Source organism: Populus nigra, chromosome 19, assembly GCF_951802175.1.
Source record: "Populus nigra chromosome 19, ddPopNigr1.1, whole genome shotgun sequence".
Classification (NCBI taxonomy): domain Eukaryota; kingdom Viridiplantae; phylum Streptophyta; class Magnoliopsida; order Malpighiales; family Salicaceae; genus Populus; species Populus nigra.
The window spans coordinates 3,431,390-3,457,665 of record NC_084870.1 but is presented as its reverse complement, the minus strand read 5'-3'; the positions used below and the strand labels follow the sequence as shown (position 1 = coordinate 3,457,665).

Sequence of the window (26,276 nt, the reverse complement as noted above, 5' to 3'; positions counted from 1 at the left end):
TTAGACCACTAAATAAAATATCTAAAAATAACTAAATCAAATCCAATAAATAATCTCAAATAAAACCCAATAACATAAAAGTTGGATCCTATTATCATAAATCATAATGTGAATTATATCTCGGATCTCGATTATATATTTGCAGGGCTTTGAATAAATATGTTATGCAATTTGAAGTACAACCAACCATTGGAAATTGAATTTAATTAAAATGTTTTAATAAAAATTCATGTTTGGAATAATTTAGAGTGCCAAGAATTGAATTTTAAATGAAATTCAATCTCTAAAAATATTATAAAAGTAAATAAGAGGCAAAACCTTTCTCATTTACTATACTAAAAAGAAAGAATTAATGTTAAAACTATTTTTTTAGATATTTTTAAGGAATAAAATAGAGGTAATGATGATAATATATGAAATAAAATGAATTAATTTTTTTAACATATAAATTTAATTTATTTATCAATCTCGAAATTAGTTCTAAGTAGCCAATTGCTGTTATTTCTCTGATTATACTTTTGAAGATTGATATGCATCATTTGACTAGACGTAGTTACAAGACTCGGTCTTTAATTAGTGATTAGCATTTTTATTTTTAAATATTTATTAATACATATTATATCTTTTCTGTTTATAGTGGAAAAAAATTAATGCTAAAAAATGCATAACATCTGCATTTTGTTTTTTGAGTTACAGAAAAGTTTTGTTAATTTTGTTTTTACACGGACACCCTGCTGAGTACAACTCTAAAGAAAATAGGATAGCCTAAAAATATTTTATAGGAGAAAGCAGTAGAGGCTGGCACATGATCAAATGGTGACCAATCCATTGAAGCGCTACAAAGAAGGCTTGCTGGGGGTAGTTTGGGGCTATTTGTTCTAGATCCTTAAAAATATTTTAAAAAAAATTAATATTTTTTTAAATTAATAATACTTTTAAATTATTTTGATATACAAATATCAAAAATAATTTTTAAAAAGTACAAAAAATTATTTTAATATACTTTCAAATAAAATACACTGCTATATTTTCAGATAACCCTAAGTGTTGATTTGATAATCAAAAAAACATGCTCCATAATTTTCCAAGTTCAACCTTAAAAGTGGCATAAAGAAAAATTATTAATTGTTTTCAAATATACTAAGTGAGTATTTATAACAGTGGAAGAAATTGTTTTTCAAAGTATTTTTCTTGCAGATATATTAAAATAATATATTTTTTTATTTTTTAAAATTTATTTTTGATATCAACTCATCAAAAACACAAAAATAATTCGAAATAAAAACAAAATTTCAAAAAGTGGCCAAACAATAATTCAACCGCTGCTGCCAAACAGTCCCTGAGATTATGTAAAGATACATCTTAAAAATTGTTAAGAAGACTTGAAGGAGTATCAGAGGATCCTTATCAACGAATTAAAGAAAAAAAAAAGTTTCTTGGAGTATCATATTAACTAAAATCTAATATCCACACTTGAAACACCAAGTATGCCAAAAGTTTTTTTTTTTTTAAAAAAAAAATGGATATTTCATAAGCTCAAGGGAAACAAAAATACACAAATAGCTAACCACTGGATAATTACCTTCTACAACTAATCATATGAACCAATTAGCCTTCTAAAATCACTAAATGTAGTAATATACGTATCCGTAACTGTATCCTGACACTTAAGATCTGGAAAGCCTTAACAAGGATTTTGGTTCACTTTAAGACACAAGACAAAGCTCCACAAAAGCCTAATATCCAATTCAATCATGTATTTTAGACATGCAAGACATGGACTGATACAATTTTATACCTGCATTCAAAGCCTCCTTCAACTCCCAGGAAACGTGGTTGTTATGTCATAGCTACGATTAACCTCGCTTTACAGGCCTTTGAACATAGGATTTGTTGGGATCCTCAGTCTTGAGCTTAGGTGGTCGAGTCTCTCCCTTTTTCCCCTGCAAACAGAGTTCAAAATAAGAGAAGTTTCAGGCCTGTTTTTATTGCTTGCTAAAAATAACACAAGTAGAAATTGTTGCCCATCTAGGCTCAACAAAATCAGTATTTAATAGTCTCACCTTCTTTCCCGTCTTCATAAAATCTCTCCAGCTTGAAACCTGATGATCAATAACAACAATAATAATCAATGTGATGCCACATAATGATAAAAGGCTAAAAATCTCTATAACTGGTAAAGCAAACATTTTTCAATACATACCATTCTGCTTTTGAGGGGTAAGAAGAAGAAGAAATACGAAACATGAAATTTTCAAAAGATAAGAAGAAAGGATGGAGATGATGATGCACGAGTCATAGCTAAACAGGTGAGATTTCCATCTCATGTTTGAACTGTAGCTCATACTCTCACGATCTATATAAATTAATTACTGCCACCTATTTTTGCCTCATCCATATCTACACTAACACAGGCATATGCTTTCATGCAGTGCATGCATGAGTGTGCATCTATGTAAATTATTTAACCAAAGGAATTTAATTCCCACCCTATAGGGAGTGTTCAGAAGGAAGGAAATGGTGGTTGGTGTGGACAACAGTGATATTTTTGTGAAAACGAGAAGAATGATCAGGCATGGACTTGCGAGAAAGAGAGTGGCAAGAGAGGATGGTGACACAATGGTGGGTTTTCTTTTCCTAGTAACTAAATTAGCAAGGTGATGATGGAGCGGGTCCATCCTGGTGGAATAAGTCGAAGTTGCATAACATCATCTAATTTTGTGCATGTTGCTGATGTAGCTGATGAATACACCAGCACTGATACTATAAAATAATGGCAGCATAAGCAAAACTTTAATTGACATTCAATTAAGGTCTAGGGGAAAAAAAACTCAAATCAAGGAAAACAAATAGAAAAGTTACAGCACAAGTTCAAATCAGATGCTCTAAAACCAAATTTTAAGATGGTCACTAGTTTTCCATTCCCTAATCATACCTTAGAGAGGAAAAAGAAATAAAGAATAGTTTTTTGTTCGTACAAAATGCCTGAACAAGAATCTTCAAAATCAGAACAGTGAAGGCCCATGAAAAGCAAGCCTTTTCCCTTTTAACCTAGTAGAAACTGAACCAAATTTATAGACAAAACAGCATTTGCCTCCTAAGAAAGCATATCTAGGCCTATAACTTTCTCCATTCAATAGGCCTAACCTGCTTTCCAAGATAGAGTTAGAAATATGAAATCAAATTTACTGTGCAACAAGATATTTCAAGTTATGCACTCATTGAATGCTATTACTCAGAGAATTTAGATCTATCAGATACTGGAACCCTTAGATATAATTGGACAACTGAACAACAAAACACATATTCAAGGAAGAAACAGTTTAAACTCGTAAGTTTTTTAAATGTCACCAAATGGAATTAGATTTTGAAACAAATGCAGAAACAAACCCTCTTTTCTCTTGTTCCTTCCCACTGCTCCTCATGCTCACGCTTTCTTTTCCACGTCTCCTTTTGTTCTTCTTCATCCTTCTTCAATCTACCTTCCTCTTCTGATATCTAATAACAAAAGAAAGAGGATCATGAAAGCGTGTGACTTTAAACAAGAACACCTGCAGGAAAAGAGAGAATAACAGATCTTCCAGCATACCCTCATCTGCATTTTCCTCCTCCGCCATTCTTGATCAGTTAAAATTTCTCGAACCTTCAATTTGAGCTCCTGCTGGAACTCTTCCGACCATTCATATTGTTGATCATATTTTCCCTGTTCACATAAAAGAGGGATAACAGCCAAGATTTCAACATACAACCCATAAATTAAAAGGAGAACAAAGAGGCTCAGTTCCATAGATGACAAATTGTGGTTGAAGAACTGCTGGTGCAGTAACTACTTTCTTTTAAAAAAACAAGAACAATCCCTTCAAAGATACCCGGAACTCCAAACAAACATGGCAAGATTATTAGGTATATTGGAAAGTAAAAGATGCTAACTCAATATTAATGAAGCTATCAGATAGAAATCTTCCCCATCAATATATCCACAAGACTTTTAACAAATGTATATTTGAGAAAATAAAAATTTACCAACTCAATTTAACTCTGAAATGGCAATAAACAATACAGGTAAAAGAAACAAAAAGTTTTATAGATGGAAAGGGAGTAAAGTGGTGAGAAGGAAACATGACAATATGGTAAGATGAGAATCAACACGCAAACAAATCCCAGCATCGCAAATTACCTTTTGATTGTCGAAACATGAAAGTAGTAATGTGAAAAACTATTGTCAATTCTCATTTCTGAAGGTCAGGCAACAACTGTTTATTCCACAACTATTGTTCTACCTTGGCAACAAGGTTTAGCAACAATGCGACTGATAGCATTTTTTTTGTAGCAATTAATTTAAGGTAAATACTCAGTTCCGCCTAGGGTATAGCAAAGTACCAGCGCTATCCAAAAGTTTCTGGCTTTGATTAATAACTCAAAACTTCAACTGCTAAGTAAAACTTGATAGAAACCTCTCTTTTAAGCATTTGACAACCAGAGGGTTTTGATAAGTTTTTGGAAAGTTAAAAGTGACTGTAGTTTTACCAAATTTTCTCCGAGAGGGGGCATTCAACATGAAATTACCCATTTGCTCGAAACCTATAGTATCCAACTTAAAAGATAGTTCATTTTTAAAACTCCAATTTGTGCATCAAGAATGATCTATAGGCACAAATACAAAATGCAATCAAGGGAAAAAATATAATTAAAACTCACAGACCTCATCAACCAATGACTTTATTTTGGAGGCTGTATCTTTCTTCAACCGCTTCTTCCTCTTTGCTCGAAGTTCTTCTGCAAATTCACATTACTTTATCTATAACCACAAAAGAAAAAAAGAAAGAACATGAAACAAAGTGAACAGAAATGCTCCCATTCAACATGCAGAGGACAACAAAGAGCACGGCCACATTTTTTAATATTTCAGTATAAACCCCTTCAAATGTTGCTACAGCAGCAATACTCACATAGAAAATGCAAACACATCTTAATTATGGCCCAAATATAGCTGACACATAGATGGAAGGTACATGCAGGATATATGTTCCAGCAATGAAGGGGAAAGGAAATAAACAAGATGCATAAACAAACATGAAACCACCCAACAAAATTTCCCCTTTTGTTTTCAAGAAAAATTGTTTACAGTCCATTAAAAAACAAGGGAGAAAGTAAATTATAAAACCTTTAGCACTAACCTTTAGCTGCATTAACCTGGGTAAGAACATAATCTCTTTCTTGTTCATCAAGTAAGAGTTTCTGGGCCTTTGCTAATGCTGCTCACAATTTAACAATGTCATGTGAGTGAATCATTAAAGAATACTTCAAGAAAGAAACAAGTACATACTTATGTATCTTTACATAATGCATGTTTATGATTGCTATTCCTTACCCATTCACAGTTCACTCGATATAAAAATTTCCAATGAAAAAGTCACCAGGAAACAATTATAAAAAATCACAACCAACCATAAAATACACAACATATTGAAATGAGTCTCCTTGAAGATTAGAGTTAAGGCTAGCACAACATAAACAAAGTCTAAAACCCACAACCACACCAGTCAGGTCATTCTTCAAATTTCTGACTCTGTTTTAAAACCCTAAACATCACTTTTAATCCTTCAGAGTCCTCCTGCAGAGGTTCCCAGCACCTCTCTGCTTTCTGCCACTTTAACTCTTGCATCACTGTGCCTAAATGACAGAAGAATATTGTTGTGGAGGACCACAAGCATTGTAATCTAATCTGAATAGAATACTTTCTTAAATAATGAATAATTTTGACCTTTGTGAAGAAAAGAACTTGTCAATTATCAGTTGTTGTGCATACAGCTTCCAAGAGCTTTACCAAGCTAGTGTTCATAGAGTAACAAAATTATCTGGATGCCTAATCCAACATTGTCCTGACCGTCTTTCAACCACGACACCAATACAACATCAAATTACCATCAACATGCCATCATTTAATGATTCTCCTTTACTTCAAATCCTCTGCACCTTGACAGTATGCCAGTTTCATTATGCCAGAGAATCATTCCACAGAAATTATAAAACTTACAACTTCAAGTAATTTATCTACACTTCACATCAGAAAATAACAGTTACGGTTGCACTAACCAGGTTTTCTCAAAATGTATAGTTCTACAAAGGCTGACATTTTTGGGTGTGATAGGTTGGGTGAACTCTGGTTCCAAAAACAAGCTTCTTTACATGGCCCCACTTGCTTACATTTTGAGTTGCAACCAAGTTAACTCAGTCCCCTATTGACAAAATGATGCATATGAACTTGCTGTTTGGATCTGGTCTGTGAATTTGACTGCAATATGATGGATTGAGCTAAGTTCACGTTAGGTTGGGTCGGGTTTGGTTTGGTTCAAAATATTCAGGCCAATCCAGTTTTTCCAGTTCTAAACTCAACTTGTCAAAACCACAGCAGAAGAACTTGAGCTGGAGTAGAAATCTTTTCAAGTCAATGCAAAAGTTGATATTTCCAGTTTGTAAATAGAAAAATCATATGCTAAAAGAAAATAAGCCAACCACAATATTCATACTCTCAAACCATGCAAGATATTATGCACAACTAATTTACCTGCAAAAGCTTCTTTCGCTTGCGGATGCTTGCACTTATCAGGGTGAACCAGCAAAGATAACTGCACATGAATTAGACATAGAGGATGTGAATAAGACACAAAAATAATGAATGTAATAATCATAACATTAAATTCCAACCTATCAAAAACAGTTACCTTACGATACTGCTTTTTGAGATCCTCTGGAGATGCTTCAAATGGTAAATTTAGATACTCAAATGGATTTAACTTGAAGCATGAAAGAATCCTAAAAAGTTCAAAATTTTTCCAAAGAGACAGAACAAAATTAGAAGAGAATAAAACAAATTCTGCCAAATGAGAGGTAAACATTTTAAGCATGACGAGAGGCCGATTGCGATGATATAATCAATAGTTCAAAGATCATCGCATTACTCAAAGAGTATCATCAAACGAAAAATTCAAGTACAATAATCCTACACAGATGAATTGGTTATCTCTAACTAGTCCATCGCTCAAGCTTTCAACTCCTATCCTTCTTTGATGTTTAAAACTACTATTTTAGTTTCTCAAAATTAATATTCATGCACAAATTTCAAAATCTCACTTCTATAATTTACATATCAAAATAATCAATCGATCGAAAAGCAATAGAAATATACAAATCACAAGTAGATTAATTATAGGCGTTTACATATGCGAAATCGAATGAGAAATTCAGTTTTCATTCAAAATCATAAACTAGAAAACCCTAATTAAGTGGCAAATTATGATTCAAATGCATACATACATGAATATAAATAAGTAAATACAGGGAGAGAGAGGGGGATAGAGAGGAGAGACCTGGCGACTTCGTTATCTCGCTCGACTTCGCTGACTTCGGCGAAGAAGCTCTTGAGAAGCAAATCATCGTAGGCGGTGGCGGAGGATCTTGTATCGCCCATCGCGCTCGCTTTTAGCTGCTTTTACGCTCTATCTTTTCTTGTCAATAGCTTCCCTGTCTCTGTTTTTCTTTGTTTTTCGTCACTGGAGGTTCTATGTGATTCAACGATTGATTACTTAAATAAAATGTAATTAGATTCTTAAAATTTGAATGTTAGTAAAATTAGTATTTTTAGATTTACTAAAAAACCAGTCGTGGAACCCGCGCTAGGCGGTGTATAGGATTTCAGGTTAATTTATAATTTATAAGAGTGTTAGTATTATAAAAGCAGAAAATGAGTGAGCATGCAAATATATAATCCATCTATTTTTTATTTTATTTTATATGTTTTTATTTATTTGATCTTGGAGATTAATTATTATTGCTAAAACCAAATGATTTTTATCGTTATAAATATATTATATAAATACCATTTATTTATATAAAATAAAAAAAGATTTAAAGATAAATTATAATAATAGTAGTTAAAAAGATTAACTACTATTTAAAAAATAAATATGAAGTAAACAATTTGAAAAATAAAAAAGGATATTAATTAAAATTTTAATAAAAAATTAAAACAAAGTGAAATAAAATAAAACAAATAAATGAGAGACAGAAAGAGTATTAAATAAATTTTAAATAAACAGCCTATATCTACTGGGGTAGATGACTTATAGTCATATATACAATTTTCTAGATATACCATGATTAAAAGTTAGGGTTTAAGTTTTTTTTTTATCATAATGGTTAAAGTTAAATAGCATTTGGAACAGATCTATGTTAAATTTAGAATGTGTTTGATATTGTGATAGCTGTTTTAATTATGGTTTTAAAAAAATTGTTTTATAAAAAATACTTTTAGTTGAGGTTGATTTGAAAAAATAAATGTTTGGTTAAACTGTGGTTGAAATTGAGGTTGAACAAAAAGTAATTTAATGTGTTTAGTTAAGAATGCTTTTGAAATTGAGGTTATAAAATAATTTTAAAAAATATATATTAATATTGATGGTTTTTAATTTAATTATTGTAAATTTAACTATTGCTATTACATCATTAAATAAATAATACTTTATATAAAATATTTTTTATTGTTCCATTAAAATATCTACAATTCCATCACGTATGAAATACATCCGACAAAGACTACAGTTTTTTTGGTTTCTTAAGCGCGCAATAACATCAGGTAAAATACAACTAGGAACAAAATTGGAATTGCGATCAAATTCTGCAAATGCTACATCATCAAGCGATCTCTGTCTAATTTATATAGTATCATTGAATAATGTTAAACACTAGTTTTTTTGAATAAAACACAATTAAAAAATAAAAAATAATTTTTATTTTACTGGGTCGGACATGGTTTAATGCATTTTAAGCTTTGAACCGAATTGGTCCAACCAGAACAGTATAGCTGGCTACACTATTCACATGAATAGTGTAGCCAAGCTGCATTGTTTATGCTAATTAATTAGCATGAACAGTGTAGTGTAGCATACACTGTTCACGTGAACAGTGTACGCTACACTGTTTATGCTAATTAGCATGAACAGTGCGTAAGAACCATTGTTTACTGTTGAAACAAAAGCAGCTGGGAGCTGCTTCGTGAGAGCTGTGGTTGGAACGCTGAAAAATATGGGACTCATGAACAATAAAATCCATTTTTTTATGTAACCAAACATCTGTTTGCTGCGTTTTGTTTAAAACGCAGCTGCAGCTGCGTAAACAAATGCAGCCTTAATGGTTAACATCAATGGCCAACTATTATCTACAACATGTTTTTTTTTTAACTAAATATTCATGTTATCACAAGACACTTTTTAAAATTTATTTTTATTTAATTATATGACAATTAAAAAATATACTTGTAAAAAAGATAATTTTTAAAATTCTATATGAAATTTTTTTTTCTTATTCATGTAATTTGTTTTTGACAATAACATATCTTTTTTTTTAGCTAAATGATTCATTGAATAAAAACCAATGAATACTCAAGAGAATATATTTGTAAAAATTCGAATGATTTGAATTAAAGAGGAAAAGGTGTATATTTATAATAAATAAAAAATATCTTTCCTTATTCATGTATTTCTTTTTTTTTTGTTTGAGAAAAATATATTTTTATAGAAAAATTATTTTTTAAATAGAAATCATGAAAGGAAGTTTCAATAAAACAATCATGAATATTAAAGAAAAAAAATAGAAGAACAATAAATGTAAGAATATTATATAAAACGTTTACAATAAAAAAGATAAAAAAAAATAGATGTTTTTTTCTTATTAATATTAATGAGATTGTTTTTAAATAAATTATGCATATTAGGTTAATATAAAATTATTTATAATTGGATAATTATTCAAATATCATTTTAATAAATTTATTTTAAAGATAATTTTGTTCTAAAATTAAAAATGATAAAAAAATATTAAAAGTTATTAACAAAAAGGTCAAATGGGACTAGAAGAATAGCTCATATGACTGGCTTAAAAGATAACAAAACTAGGTGTGCATGGGCTTGAAAGGTTGAGTTTGTTTTATATTTTATTATTTTCAAATGGATGAATGACATGTTATTTGTCCCGATTCAATGGAGAGAAGAATGTGTTGCCTAACTAAGCATGCAACCCGTTGTCTTCTTATTTAAATTTTGGTCATCTTTAATTATTGAAAAATTAATATTCGAGTTTTGAGACTTTAAAATCCAAACTTTAACTTGTTGATTTTCATAAATTTTTTTGGTAATTTCAGGGTGTTTTAGGGTCATTAGATGATTTAAAAAGGTTGTTATGGTGCTTTTGGGTGAAAATAAGTTAAAAAATGGATTTTCAACCCAAAAAACCTTTCCCCTCCATCGTTTTTTCCAGGCATCACAATGATAATTGGATTTTAGGAGGGTATCCAACACATGACATGTTGTTTGATTCGATAAGCAACATGTCATCTTTTTTTTTTTTAAAAAAAAAGTCTACCTCTTAAAAAAGAAAAAAAAATCAAGTATGGCCCAGGCACGTTGTGCCGCCCAAGCCTACATTCTTGGCCAGACCATTTTTTTTCTCCTTTTATTTTTTTTAATTTCATTATTCAAATTGGTTTTTTTTTATTGATTTTGAATTGATCTTTATTTTTTTTTATCATATAATTAAATTAAAAAATATATTATTTAACCTATTAGAGTTCATAACATGAATTACAGGTTTAACAGGTTGACTCAGAATAATCTAATATGTTTTTTAAAAAATCATCTTGGGATATTTATTTTTAAGCCAAACCACAATTTTACTAATTACCTAGGTTGCCCTTGGCCTAAAATTTTATTTTTGTCATTTTTATTCCATTGTTTTTTTTTTGTTTTTTTCTTTTGAACCCATCAAATCGACTGAGTCACTTGAGCTAACTCTCACATGACTTTATTTGAAAACCAAGTTAGGTAAAGAGTTGAGTTAAGAATTTTCAAGTTTAATTTATTAGATTAAGTTTAATGATAATGTCAAAAAAATTTCCACTACTTTGATATTTTTTTAATATTTTAAAAAAATTCACTTCAACTCGTAACCTATTACAATCAGTCATCTAGTAATTGCTAATCTAGTTGTTATAAGTTGTAACACTTAAATCACATGTTTATTACCATTTGATTTGTTGAATGGAATTGCATGCTTATATTATATTTGAAAGTGTAATAATTTTTTTTAGATGCATTTTAAAAGTATATTTAATTTAAAGAAGCATCAAATTGATATTTTTTTTAGTGTTTTTGATGTGCTAATGTAAAAAATAAAAAATATTTATTTTGATGTATTTTTTTTTTATCAAAAATCAATTTTAAAAATACTTTGCACTATAATACCACCCATACAAGTGTTAATGCCTAGCCTTTGGAAAATGGCAACCCAAGCCAAGATCAATAATTAATGTGGTGTTTGGCATTACAATCCAACTATATATTTAAAATTTTTATTTTATTTAGCTTCAAATTAATATGTTTTTTGTGTTTTTGGATTGTTTTTTTTAAATATTATTTTAATATATTTTCAAATAAAAAAACACTTTAAAAAAACAATATCTGCTATCATTTCAAACATTTGATAAGCAGCTTGAACTTATATAGCAACATTACTAAAATTAAAAGTCCATTTGTTTTTACATTTTAAAAGTTTTTTTTTAAATAGAATTTTTTTTACTTTTAATTAATTTTGTTTTGTTTTTTTAAATTAATTTAATGTGCTAATGTCAAAAATAAATTTAAAAAAATAAAAAAAATATTATTTTAATATATTTTAAAATAAAAAATAATTTAAAAATAACAACTACTCACCACCCAAACATTACTAGTGTGAATCAATTAGGTAATAGGGAAATGGATTCAAATATTTATTATTAATTGATCAGAAAAATCCTTCACGGCGATAACCTTAACCCAAACAAAAACATCCCATATCAAAGGATGATCATGATGTTCCCAAAATTAAGATCAGTTAGGCAAGCAAGACAGGACCTTCAACAAAACCCCATTGGCTAGCTCAAGAAAAAGCAAAGAAAGTGAAATAAAAGAGATCAGACCCATCATATTTTTCAGAGACAGACAAGACAGTCCACCGAAGTCAAAGATGATGCTAAGATTCTGTTCAGTTAGAGGCTGATAAAAAAAGGGTTGTATAACAGCACTGTCAAGCCATCTCATCTCTTCTTTTGTTTCTCTTTGATCTGCTGAATGAAAGTATATATTCTGTTTGTCTTCAGCCCCTTTTATTTGACCACACAACACTTCCCCTCAAGAAGTGGAAGTGAAAAATAGTGAGACAAAGGGTCATAATAGAATATAGCTAAGTAATAATAATAGTGATTATGGACTGGGATTTGCATTTTGGAGATTTGGATTGACACTGGGATTATGAGGATGAACCATCAGGAGGTGGCGATGCAATGGGGCTCCCAAAACAATAGTGACTTCCTTTGCTCCTTGCAACTCTTTAACAGAGGAACTAAGTAATCTCCATCGTTTCCTCTCAATACCACCACTTCTTGCTGCTCATTTGGAACAAACTTCTTTGCAAGGGCCAATCTGTTGTCATGGGTGGTTCCTAATGATGATGCTTGTTCCTGGCTAATTGGATTAAGAACTGATGCTGTTGTCATAGGTTTTGGCTTCCAAAAGTACTCACAAGCATTAAAAGATGCAGCTGCCTTTGCTGTTGCCGCAGCGGCTGCCATAGTAGCTACTGGCGGAGATGGTATCAATCTTGTTGCCGGAGGGCGCCGTTGCGGGAGTGATTGTGTTATTGGGGTAATTGGGTCCACTACCTCCACCTCATCACCAAACTTCGTTATGTCTTCGAACTTATTGGGCCATGCTGGGTTCCTATTAGCTAACACCAAGGATTTGTTCATCATTAGTGCTAACCTATGTACACTTAAGATCCCACTTGACAGTTTTGGTGTTTCCTCCATCACAAACCTCACCCCCTCACCTCCTCCTCCTCTCTTATCCTCACCATCCTCCACCTCTCCTTCCTCCTCCACTTCCTCTTTACCTTCAGAATTCTCAATCTCAACATCAAACTGCTCCACATCACTCATTTCTTTATTCTTTTGTCTTTCTTCTTCTTCTTGATTAGCAGTATTGGCCAAAGTGAGGACAAGGCGACCGTCTTGGCGCTGAGCATGGAAGTTGTTCTGTGAAGGAACAGAAACAACTTCAAGAACCAACCTACCATTATCGCGACGAGACCTCATGTGCACAGAAGCACCATCTCGGCTAGACAGTGAAGAAATCGGTGGAGGGAATGATCTTGGTTGCGATTTCTTGCTATTTGATGCTGCAAGATTGTACTTGGCTGCTCGCAAATCCTCCATATCAAACTTCTGTGTCACTCTCTCTTGTCGTTGCTCTTCTTCTTTCTCCTCCTCTGCATCACCAATCTCTGATGGAGGATATGAAGAAAACCCATCACAGCCAGTTTCTGATCCAAGACTTTCAGTGCATATCTCAAGGCTCTTCTCGCTTAAAGAACTTGCTGATCTTTTAACAAGAGGGTGGACATAAGGTTGAACATCCTTGGAGTCCTCTTTTGCCTTCTGTGATAAGATTGAGCTCCACACATCAAACTGTCCTGGCTTTTCAACCTCTTTCTTGTTCTTGTCTTCTTGAATCGAGCTCCATATATCGAATTGATCTCGAGTTTCAGTCTCTTTAGGCCTGTCTTCAAAATCCTCATCTTCTGAAGAGTCTGTGATACTATCACAAGCTGGAAAATGGTCAGATGATGCATTTTTCTTGAGTGGATAGAACCCATGTTGGGCTTGCCATTTTTTGGAGGACATATCAGCCGAGAGAGTTCTCCTAAGAGAAGCTGCAGCAGATTTTGTTCTTTCAACATCACACCCAAGAATGGACACTATGCCCTGCTTCTTTGGCACCACCACCATCATCATCTCTTCTTCCATAGATGAAGATAAACGCAGGCTCTTGCTAAGAGATGACATCTCCAGAATATTTATACTAGAAATGATTATCAAACTTCAAACTTATATGTACTATTTTGTAACAAAGAAATACGATAAGATCAAAACTAATACGAAAAAACAAGCTAGCAGAGTTGTGAAGGGAGTTGTATGATTAACTCAAGGAAGGAAAAGAAAGGAAAGCAGCGACAGTATCCATCAGAGGTCTGCAAAGAGACAGAGCACGACTGGGTGCCGAGTTGCAGAAGAAGTGAACAAGGGGATGTAGTGTTTGATAACAGAGAATGTATTGAGGAAGGAATGGCTCTAGGCTTTGATGACAGTAGGAATGGGGGAATGTGGGTATTTGTAGGACTCCAAAAGGTCTTTGGAACCGTGTGCTCTAAACGGACCCACCTGCATACGCCACCATGAAAAAGCCCTTTCATTGGTTTCAGTTCCTTTCCCTAATCAGAAAAAGTGGTGATGCAAATGAACAGAGAGTGTGTGACTGATATTAGGAGGGAGGGATGGATGGATGGATGGATTCCTCCTTTTCCCTCTTAATTTCACCTTAATTGCTCTCTTATTCTAATTAATAAAACGTTTTACTGATTAAAACCATTGCTATAGTTTCAATGGCTAAGATTTTTCGACATGAAATATAGCTAGGAACAATCCAAGAATATGCACATTGCTAGCTGTGATTAATCTAGACAAAGATGTGGACATGAATTAGAAAATCATTTTCATGGTATTTTTGGAACCTATTTTTCAATGTTGTTTTGAATGGTTAATTTGATATTTCCTGGAGAGGGAGTCTTAGCATAGCAAATGACATGATATCTTAAACTGTCTTTTTAAAAGTCTTTTTTTTTTTCTTTCACGATAGGGATTAATTTAACGGTTTATAATCATTTTGCAATTATTTTCGTAGCTCATTTTCACCTTTAATTTATAAAAAATTTCTAAAAAAAAATACAAGAAGTAAAAAAAAAACACTATAAATTTTATCCAAGTTTACAAAATTTAATTATATCGCTAAGTAATCCGCACTTCGTTGTATGTAGGCTACATCTTAATTCACCAGCAATGATATCCTTACCGGCAAATGCACTAGAAGGTCCAAAGCTAGCCATCACGTACGTAATGATTAAACGTTGTAAATGGAATCCATGATAGAGCTTCAAGAAACTATGAAATTTGCAGAAGCTTGTTGAAAAAAGAGAAGCACAGAAACAATAGAAAACAATGATCAAAGTCACAACAGTCAGTTTGTTGTTGATTTCATATCCAAAGCATTAGACTTGGTAATCCTTTTCCAGGTACAAATCCAAAGGAAAACATAGCAAAAATTGTTTGTTTGAAAGGAATAATTAATCAAGTGAAAACCATATATATTATTTAATAAAATTACATGAGGCCTGTTCATTTCCAACTGTCTCTGGCAATTGTTTTTGATAAAAACATGATATATTGTCATAGCTATCACCCACCCAATTTTCCAGGCAATCCGAAAGATCAGCTAGTGTACACTGTCAAATTTACAGCAGCTGCTGTAAGAAGGAAGATATGCATAAAAGAAGCAAACAATGTTCAAGACATCTAAGGCAATCTCAGTTTGTTATTGTCAAAGAAAAAGATAGCAAAGATTTTTTGTGATTTAGGAAGGAGAAACTTCCATCGTTCCCATTAACCACGAGATTTGACTCGTAACAAAACCAGCAACCACATTTATATAGGCCTCTTGATGCTGAATCATGTTCATTTTCCACAGTGAAGAGGGGTGACATGGCCGCCCATGAACATGACCCTCGTAAAAAATCTGGAGAGCCAAATTGCAAGAGGGCCAGTCAGCGATCATTAAAGGCAAAACAAAGATCTAGATCCAAGTCAAGCAGTTGTCTTCCCAAACACATGTATAACAATTCAATCCCCACACACAACGATTTCTTAATTTTGATCTCTCATACATAAAAATAAAGACAAAAGCATGATATTGTAAAGAAAAACAGTGCAAAAGACAGCTTTGTAAAAGAGATAAGGTTAGAAAATAATGCATTTCTCAATCAATATATAAGCACAGATGGATATAAAAGGTGTGAAAGGGCAACCCACCGATGAAAAGAGCAGATTTTCTAAGTTCTTGATGAGACTCTAAACCGAAGAGAGGGAGTTGTAAAGGTTGATAACAAATCAGAGTTATTTTAATAAATGAAATAAGGTAAAAATAAAACCAAGAAGGTATAGAAACATATAGAAAGTGAACAAAAATATTAAATGAGTTGAAACCTGATGACGTATTAAAAATCCAACTAGCTTAGGAATAGACTCCTAGATTGAATAATTGGTTAGTTAATTGATCTTAGTAATTTTATCCATTCTCTCTAACTAAAATAGTTGATAGCTTATAAATTTAGTGTTTGGTATGCTAAGGTGACTTGTGGTTGGTACCTGCAAAATATCTTTTTTGGTGGAGATGGGGACTCTCCGATACTTAAATAAATATCTTTTTAAAGAGAGAAAATACAAGAATATTCTAGAGAAAGATGCTTTGAAAATATATATGCATCATTCTCTATGTTTGATGGGAATATCTTAAATAAATATATTAATAGTTGATGAGAATATAATGGTTCCTTAATAGAAGAACTTTTATACACCTAAAAAGGTGTAATATTACCTTGATGACATTTAATAAGAAATAAATATCCCTTACATCTATATTAATATCTAAGCGAAATATGGTGGGTCTTTAGAGGACTTTTATATACCTAAAAGATGAAGGGAAATTAGGGTCCAAGACGTCAAATACACTACCAGAAAATCAATACATACAAACAGAAATACCAAGAGAATATTTTCGTTGGTAAATTGCCGACGGATTTTACCGATGGAAATATTTTCTCGGTATTTACCGAGGGAATTACAGTGAGAAAAAAATAATTAAAACAAAGCAAAAAAAATGATGACGTGTCATTTTTACCAACAGAATTACCGACGAAATTTATTCTGTCGGCAATTCCGTTATTAAAATCATTGGTAAACTATCAACACTATTCATCATGTTAATTACCAAGGGAATCATTGACGGAACATTCCATCAGAAAAAATCACCGATGGATTGAAAAGTCGTCGGTGTTATTTGACAGTTTTCTGAAAAATTTAATTTAAATTAAAAATTTAAATTAAATATTACAGACGGAATCACCGATGGATTGAAAAGTCGTCGGTGATATTTTGTGGTTTCTAAAACTTTTTGATTAAATTCAAAATTTAAATTAAATATTACAGATAGAATCACCAACGGAATGATTAAAAATATTAATATTTAATTATCCGTCGGTAAAATGTTCTAATAAAAAGCCTAGAATCCCTAATTTTACAATAGACCTGTCTCCTTTCTTCTTCTTCTTCTTCTTCTTCTTCTCAACTGTTTCTCTTCTACTCCATGCTCAAGTATGTTGTTTTCTTCTTCTTCTTCTCTTCTCTCATCAACTCCTTCTCTTCTCCTCCATGCTCAAGTATGTCTTCTTCTCCTTTCTTATTTTTTCTTCTTAGTTTTTTTTTAATTAGTACACTTTATAAAATTTTTTTTCTCTTTTTAGCTTCACTTGCAACTACATTAAGGTAAAAACAATTTCTTCTTTTTTCATGTTTTTTTCACTATATTTGTTTTTTATTTATTTTTAATTGTTTTTGTTCTTAATAATTGTATGAATGTTGTTGTAGGATTTTTTTTTTCATATGAGATCAATTTTTAGTTAATTTATTAATAGAATTTTTAAATTTTTTTAGCTGAATTTTTTTTTTCGTGTTATTTATTTGTTGCAAATTTTTATGAGTTGATTTTCTTCTTCTTTTTTCCAAGTATTTTAAGTATTATAGAGTGTTGATTAATATTAATTTAATTATTTTATAGTTTTGTAAAATATATTTTTTTAAAAATAGTTTTAAATAATTACCGACGGTTTGGTTCCGAGGGAATTACCAACGAAATAAAATATTTTTTTAATTTTTTTTTACTGGTTTTTTCCATCACTAAATCCATCGGTAATAATATTTTTTTATTACCAATGGACTTACCGACAAAAAAAATTACCGATGAAAGATTCACCGACGGAGACTTTCTGTTGGTGATTTCATCAGTAATTTTTTTACCAAAGGAATGATTGTGCAAATACTGATAGAAAATTCCATCGGTAAATCTAAAGATTGTGGTTGTGATATAGTTAAGTCAATAGAGACTGAGTTCTATCTCGAGATTAGACCTAAATGACAATTTTCATTTACTTGGGCATGCTAAGGGATGATGATTTTTTTCTTAGGCGTGCCCAAATAAGGATGGTCTGACATGTTTGCTAGACTCGCGTTGTCTTGGACTTGGCTGACTGCCAAGTCCAAATGCCTTGGGTCTGACATGTTTGCCAAACTCATATTACCTCATTCCCTTGGAAGTGCAAATAAAGGATAGTCATTCCGTAGGGCATGCTCTAGGAATGATGATCATTCTCTTAAGTGTGCCTAAGAGAGGATGATTGTTATCTTAGACTTGGCAAGGATTTTGGGCCTGATATATTTGCCAGACACGCGTTACCTTGGACTTGGCTAATTGCCTATTTCAAGAATTTTGGGTCTGACATATTTGTTAAATTCGTATTATCTAGGATTTAGCTAACTGTTAAGTCCAAGTGCCTTGGGTCTAGCATGTTTACCAGACCCACATTACCTTATTCCATTGGGCATGTTAAGAGAAAATGGTCATTACCTTGAACGTTCCAAGGGAAGATGCACATTTTCATGGGAGTGCTAGGGGCTTGGCATATTGTCAAGCCTTAGAGTGTCTCAACAGCATCTGGGTGTGGCACTAGCCAGACCCAGCCGTGATTGGGATTGGGTGTGGCACGCTGGGTTTGGCTGCTAAGCCCAATCACGGCTGGGTCTGGCTAGTGCCAGACCCAACATTCTTGGGGCTTAGAACACTACCAATTCCAAGGTATATATAAAAATAATAAGAAATAAACATTAAGTAAATCTAACTAAAACTAATATCTCAATCAGCCCAAGCAAAAATCTAACATGAAAAGCATAGAAAAAAGCTATTCTAATAGGAATCTATTTTGACATTCCCAACAAAGACCACGGAGGTTGGTAATCATAGGGCAGGCTTCCTTTTGCAGGTTTCTTGAAAAGAGTATTTACTCATTGTCTAAATCTGTGATTGTAACAAACTAAACGTAACCAAAATTGAATGAGAGAATTATCTCGTAGAAATCAAACGAAAACTATAGAAGAGCCAAAGAGAAAAGGCAAAAATAAATAAATAGCTCATCCCCAGGGAACCAAACATCTAATCCATGCATATTAACCACCACACCCCTAGTCAACAAGGAAAATCCTAACACATTGTAAGTGGTGTGTGTATTTAATGCACAATGATGGAACACCTCACTCACTCACTCACTCACTTATGAAGAAGAAGGCCTACCACACATTTAGAAGGCAATTATAATCGAGCCATACTATCCTAGCCCTATAAAATATAAATCAAACAAAATAGATGCATCAATCTCAAAAAATCACTCTTTGACGCCTAATCCTTGGTTCACCTCAACCAAAACATGCATTTTACCAAACCAATCATAACATACCTAAAAATAATGCATGTTCGCACAAAAAAGAGAGGCAAGAATCATATAAAAACAATGATAAACACTATGTGAATTCATAGTAGATTCACTCATAATCCACTATGTTTAACTAAGGATTTTTAGTTTTTTTATTAATAATAATTTAGTTTATATATTTTTAGTTTTTTCTTCACATTTGCTTTTGGTTTTGAGCAAGCAAAAAAATAAAATAAAATACAATCGAGTATGATTTGAAAATTAAAATAATCATAATAATAATAAGAGGAAAAAAATACAAGAAAACATATATAGGTTATTTTTTCCATTTGATTCTATTTCCATACAAGTCCAAGAATATTCACGTACTAAAACCAAACTCTAGGTGTTTGTTTTAAATCATATAAAGCCTTTTTGAGTTTGAAAACATGATCAAATGAAAGTTTTCAAAACCTTGAGATTGCTCAACATACACCTCTTCTTTGATGAAACTATTTAAAAATACACTCTTAACATCCATTTGAAAAGGTGTAAAATTAGCATGACATGCAAAAGCTAAAAGCATTCTTATTGATTCTAGTCTAGCCGCCAATGCAAAGGTTTCTTCATAATCAATACCTTCTAATTGATTATAGCCTTTATTTTGGACACTAAAACTAGTGGTTACTAATCTACTCAAAGTCTAAGCAAACTTAAATAAATGAGAACTAAGCTTTGATACCAATTGTTGTTTTAAGATTAAGGTAACAATAAAACTTAAGTGGGGTGAATTAGGTGTTTTACTAATAATAATAATAATAATTGTAATTAACTTGATTAAACATAATTAACGTAGTTTAGCAAGCCTATATCCACACCTCACACACCAAACCGGTCTTGAGTATTGTATTCTTTACAATGTCCTTGGTGAATCCTTACCAAATTCTTTTTCATCACTTGAATAAATATCCTTTTCAAGATTTTTCACCTTGGTGATGTATTTCACCAATGACTAAAAGTTTTTCACTTAAACTATTGAATGCTTATAATTTATTTGAAATATAACAATACTCTCTTAAAGAGTAGATAATATAATTAAAGCTTATATCTCTATAGCTCACTTAATAACACTTAGAATGTATGAAGGTGTTTAAGTGTAATGAGTGTGAGAATTTATACTTGTGTGCAAGAATATGAAGATTTTAATACACAAATATGAGTATGATTTAGGATTGATTATTTAAGGTTGTTTTTGCTCTTAAAATAGCTTTTGTGTGTGTTTGTGTTTCTATCAAATACTAGTTGTTTTATAGCCATACTGTTCCTCTACCAGATGAAATAGTCAATTGATTTAGATTGATCAAGCTAATTGGTCGACTGATTTCTGTAGATTTTCTAGTGTTCATCTTAGATGAATAAGAAATCCATCCAATCACTTAGATATTACTAAGTCAAGTAGTAAAAGATATTACTTATAGCTTAAAAAAAGAAGTGAATAATTAAAAATTAAGTCAAGTAGTAAAAGATATTACTTATAGCTTAAAAAAAGAAGTGAATAATTAAAATCCCATCACCACTGTCTTACTCGAAAGGGGGAAAAGCAAGACAGCTATATGCGTGCAATATTACCATTAGAGTGTCAAAATGGCTTAAGATGAAAGCAAAGGAATCACTTTCAAAGAGCAACATGACTGGGCGGCAAAAACCCACGATGATCACACAAACAACCTAGCTCTAGCTAGGATAATCCACGTATATAAAAATAAATTATTCCACATATAAATGAAAGAAAAAACAATAATATATATAAATTATTAGAGAATGATGAATGTGGAGGTGTCACGTCTAGATTTCGGGGCGCCTATCTTTCAATTTCGACGTCGTATTCTTAATTTTGCAAGATATATATACGAAGAAGCTGCCAATACAGGCACCATCCATACAAAAAGGTGCTGATGTTGATGAGTTAAAAGAATACAAATTATTTTGAAAGAGAAAAAAATAAATAAATAAAACCCGTCTTTCATGCCTTGCCACAAACCGAGGAAGGGCAAAAAAAATAAAGAGGATGCTCCTTGTCTGTCTATAAAGCAATACCACTCAATACCTACCTGCAATGCTTATCTCTCCTTACATCCTAGTCTCGATTTTGTCTTTAGACTTGTGTTGATTCTTGCTTTTGCTGCTGTCATAAAATATTTAAAAAATCATATATTATAGTTTTTTTTTTATATATATCATATATCATATATATATATATATATATATATAGAGAGAGAGAGAGAGAGAGGAATTAATTATATATTAATATTGAATAAGTAAGTAATATTTTTGTCAACTATTAATTAGATTAGTAACAATTGGTTCTTTAACCAGTTAATTTTATTCCTAAAATTGTGTAAAAATTTAAATTCAATCCATTTCATCAGATTCCATCGGTAAAGTTTAACAAGAATCTGAAAAATCTGGTACGTACTGCAGTAAAGATTAAAAATACCACCACCCCAAGCAGCATATAGACTATAGTAATGGGATGCCAGAAATAACCAATGAGGAAGAGAGGCTTTTGAAGGCGGCATGGACCGTAATTAATTAATATCTTAGTTACTTTTCTTCTTTAGTTCCTTATAATGATGATTTCGTCATCCTATGAAACCGTCTTTAGTAGGTACTAGTAATTTGACTCCAGATTCGCCTTGGTCGGTTTTTTTTCTATTCAATAGTAAAATTAAATAAAACAGTTTAAACATATATCTAATTAAATAAATTAAAAATTATTTGTTTCAATAAATAATAAAAAAATCATCAATCATAACTAAATATGCATCTAGAAAATTCAAGAGATGAAAATAGATTAAGATATTTGATATAACGACATGGTTCATTTACTCGATTGTATTCAATGACTCTATTTACTAAAATTATTTTTTATTTAACCAAATAATAGTAGAAATACACACACATATAAAATTGATTGAATAAAATTAAAAGAAAAAAATATCTCGTAAGGTTGTACTTATTAGAAATATAGGCACTTTCAAGTAAAACTGCTCTCATTAAATGAAATTATTTGACATAAAAAATCAACTGTTTTGGTGGCTTAAATTGATGTCTACAATGTTTTTCCTTCTTTACCATTGAAATCCAACAATCTTTCTCTCTTATCTCTTAAACTAGGAAAAAATAAAAAAAATAAAATTTTATACCAAATTTTAATAGAAACTTCTCTACCATTGGAATCCAACAATCTCTCTCTCTTATCTCTTAAACTAGGAAAAAATAAAAAAAATAAAATTTTATACCAAAATTTAATAGAAAAACTATTAAGGACCTAAATATATATAATTTGTAAAGTTTGAGAATTAAATTAAATTTTTTATGTGAAATTTGAAATCATTACTTTGATCTTTCTTTTTTTTAACTTTGTTATTAGTCAACAAATTTGATTCAATTGTTCTTGAATTTGACCCATAAAAAATACAATCATGCAAAAAAAAAATATTTAAAAGTCAAATTAAAAAAAAAATTAAACAATAGATCCACATAAAAATACGTGAGGATGAACAATGCAGGTGTTCAGTGTTTTGAACCAAGATTTTTATGTTAATATTAATTAATGAAGGCAATGGATCATGATGCATCGATCATTATAGGGCTAGCTAGCTAGCTAGCTAGCTAGGAGAATTCAATTTATTACAAAAAAAAAAAAAAGTATTGACCAATCGCAAAGCTTTTCAATTTGTTTTTTTTTTTACCTATTTTAATTAAAGAGGTTTAAGCATATAGTGGATACTGTTTTGACCTCCATTCAGAATTGCATTAGCAAGATGGGTGGTGGAGTTTGGATAGGTGCTAGAATCATATCCGTTTCCCTCAAATGGGCATACACCTTTAAAATTACTTTGAAGAAATTCTGTCTATTTTAATAATTAATTATTTTCCTTAATGACTTTACATAATTATTAATTTACCGACAAAGAGGACAGCATAGAAAAGCTTGCCTTTGGATTGGAGAATTAAGGGTAGGAATTGGATGTGGACGGCTTAATTATTACAATTTGTGTAATGAGGTCCAAACGTTTGACAGGAATTAACCACATTCAACTTTCAAGAATCAGAATTTTATTTGTTAATTATAGAACTTGAATTAATTATAATTTACTACGTGAAACGTCATTAGCATATTCTAATCACAGGAATTACCAGCAGCATCCACCGCTTCGCTACCTTCCCTTTTGATTTGAGAACAAATAAAGGGTCATGACGCCTAAGTTCCACCTCTTTTGCATTTTTTAACCATGAAAATTGTATTTTTTTTTTCTTGAGGGTACTTTTCAATCTTGCCAAGTAATCAATGCGAGGTTTCACAGCTGTGGGGCGACCAGAATTATTATTTTATATTTCCATTACAGAATAAAAATATTTTCCGACTAGATATATATTCACTACTTTTGTCTAAATTTACGTTGTTCCTAAAGTTATTTTCTCTAGCTAATATTAGTTGCTTATGCCAATATCTAAAAAATACTTTATGCCAAAGAAAATGGGCATTACAGTTACGAAGTGATCATTTACATTGAAAGTCCAAACATGGCTGGGAAGTCTAGTTTATACTAGTTTATGGTGATGCTCTAGGCTGTGAGCCAAATTAAAAACAATTTCCCGTCTCAAAAAACTATTTGATATTGTTATTAAACTTGTTTCAATAGGTTAATTTTACAATCTAACTCCTTATTTAGATCGAATTTAAAATTAAACTATATAAGATTTATCTTAATGTTAGATAATTAACTTGACGAGTTTAAAGTAACCCTAATGATCAGGAAAAAACATGGTTTGATCTAAAAAAATTTCAAGATAAATTTGTTTTTAATATTGAGAAGATCGAGTTTCGTTGCATAATCTACCAAACCCGAGACTCGGATCATGAACTTTAATAGTTTTAGTAATTTTTTTTATTAAAAAAACTATGTTTAATTTAATTATACAATAACAAAAGGATAAAAAAAAATATATACTTATAAAATCGAGATATCAAGATGTTTGTTTGAGACAACGGTAATTTTATAGAAAGTAAATCAAAACAAATTATAATAATAAATTCAAAATTAAAAAAATATTGAAGGATAACATTGAGGAAAAAGAAGAGGGGAATGAAAAAAAAGAGAGGAAATAAATGAAAAAAGAAATGAAAAAAAGTGCCAACTGGGGGAGACATTCCCTAGTTGATTTAGTTGTTTTGTTAATGTGTGAACAGTGAAACCTATCCCAGATGGTTTACTTATTTTGTCAATCAACAGATTATGACATTATGTAGTTAATTCTGACCGTACTTAGTTGGACACTGAAGATACTAAGGGATGTGAAAGCCGATCGATTGAGTATTGACAAAAAAAAAAAAAAAACGTGAAAAGAAAAATTCATGGAGGGCATTAAAAATAGTAAAATGATTTATTTACCTCTAAAATAAAAAAAATATAGATCTTTCCGTTTCTTAGGATGAAGTTAAAGGATGTTTTTGCCTTTAGAAACAAAAAAAAAAAAAAAAGGCATGCATCCAAAGGGCATTTTAATCCTTTCATAGAGGATCTTTTATAAATTCTAAATTCATGGAGGGCATCTTTGATTTTTTTAGGATGAATAATTATTTTTTATTATGAATTGAATTGCACTGTGCAGTTCTTGGTAAAATACTGATATGTTTTAGTATATATTATAATATAATATAATAATTATAATATAATATAATAATAATAATGTTCAAAGTGCTTAAGGGTTTGCACATGGGATCAGCCCCTGTAACTCATATAATTAAAACTAATTACATTTTCTAGAAACAAAATTAATTAATTAATTAATTAGTTGGCCAAAACAGATTTTTAAATTTTTAAAAACCAATAAAAAACAGGGAAAAAAAAACAGAAATAGGAAACAGAAATGATACCAATCAACCTTATAATTAACACATACCTTTTTTACTCCGGTTTGATAAATCTATTTCTTTATTTAATATAGTTCTTAATAACAAATGCCTGATCAGTTCACTAAATCCTTATTTTACGTTCATGGCTGAGTTAATTTTGAAGAAAACAAAAATAATTTCTTAAGAAGTGCCTTAGAGACTGCCCATAGTAGAACCTAAAAAGAATATATTCCACAACGCTGTCGTTTAAAATATAATGGACCAACAAATTTAATTTTTTTTTTTTACGTTCATGGCCGACTGTCCACACAAGAAAACTAGGAAATATTAGAAGAGTAGTATTTCCCAGCCTAAAAAAAGGCCATACGTAAGGTAGCATTTCTGAAAATTAACCAATACGATTATGCCGTTATCAGAAGCAAGAAAATTCCTCCATATGAGACCATTAATTGCCTTGCTCTTTACCCCCCATTAAATAAATGTCATAGAAAGGGAGACCAGGCATGATGGAAAGAGAAAGCATAGGGTTCTCTCCACTTTCCTTTTGATTTTCAATTTCATTTTATTTATTTTTTCCATAAGAACAAAAAACATTACTATTAGTGTTTGTGATTCCCACTTGCACTTAGAGATATAAAAAGGAATATGGACAACGGATATTGGACATCTAGTAGGCATAGGTATGAAACTCGGTTCAATCCAATAAGTTGACTTGGGATATAAGATTTTAACCTGGTTTTAAATAAGTAAAACTTGAGCTTATAATTGGTTAGGTCAACCCAAAATCTGGGTGATCCAGCATAACCTAGATGAAACCTAATTTTTTTTTATTTTTTTTAAGAAACTCAAATATATA

At 31.1% G+C, this 26,276-nt stretch overlaps 2 protein-coding genes across 2 annotated transcripts; both read right to left on the bottom strand.

Moving 5' to 3' along the window:
* Positions 1-1,552: 1,552 nt before the first annotated feature.
* On the bottom strand, positions 1,553-7,600 carry LOC133679483 (uncharacterized). The gene is made up of 9 exons (XM_062102088.1): positions 7,371-7,600; positions 6,726-6,816; positions 6,569-6,629; positions 5,178-5,255; positions 4,703-4,776; positions 3,590-3,703; positions 3,391-3,498; positions 2,064-2,102; positions 1,553-1,943 (listed from the first exon to the last, which is right to left on the bottom strand). The coding sequence occupies exons 1-9, from the start codon at positions 7,469-7,471 to the stop codon at positions 1,857-1,859; spliced, it is 753 nt and encodes a 250-aa protein (XP_061958072.1). The 5' UTR covers positions 7,472-7,600; the 3' UTR covers positions 1,553-1,856.
* A 4,755-nt stretch (positions 7,601-12,355) lies between these two features.
* On the bottom strand, positions 12,356-13,933 carry LOC133680101 (protein FAF-like, chloroplastic). The gene has a single exon (XM_062102925.1). It carries the CDS (start codon positions 13,931-13,933, stop codon positions 12,356-12,358), a length of 1,578 nt encoding a protein of 525 aa, XP_061958909.1.
* Positions 13,934-26,276: the final 12,343 nt, after the last annotated feature.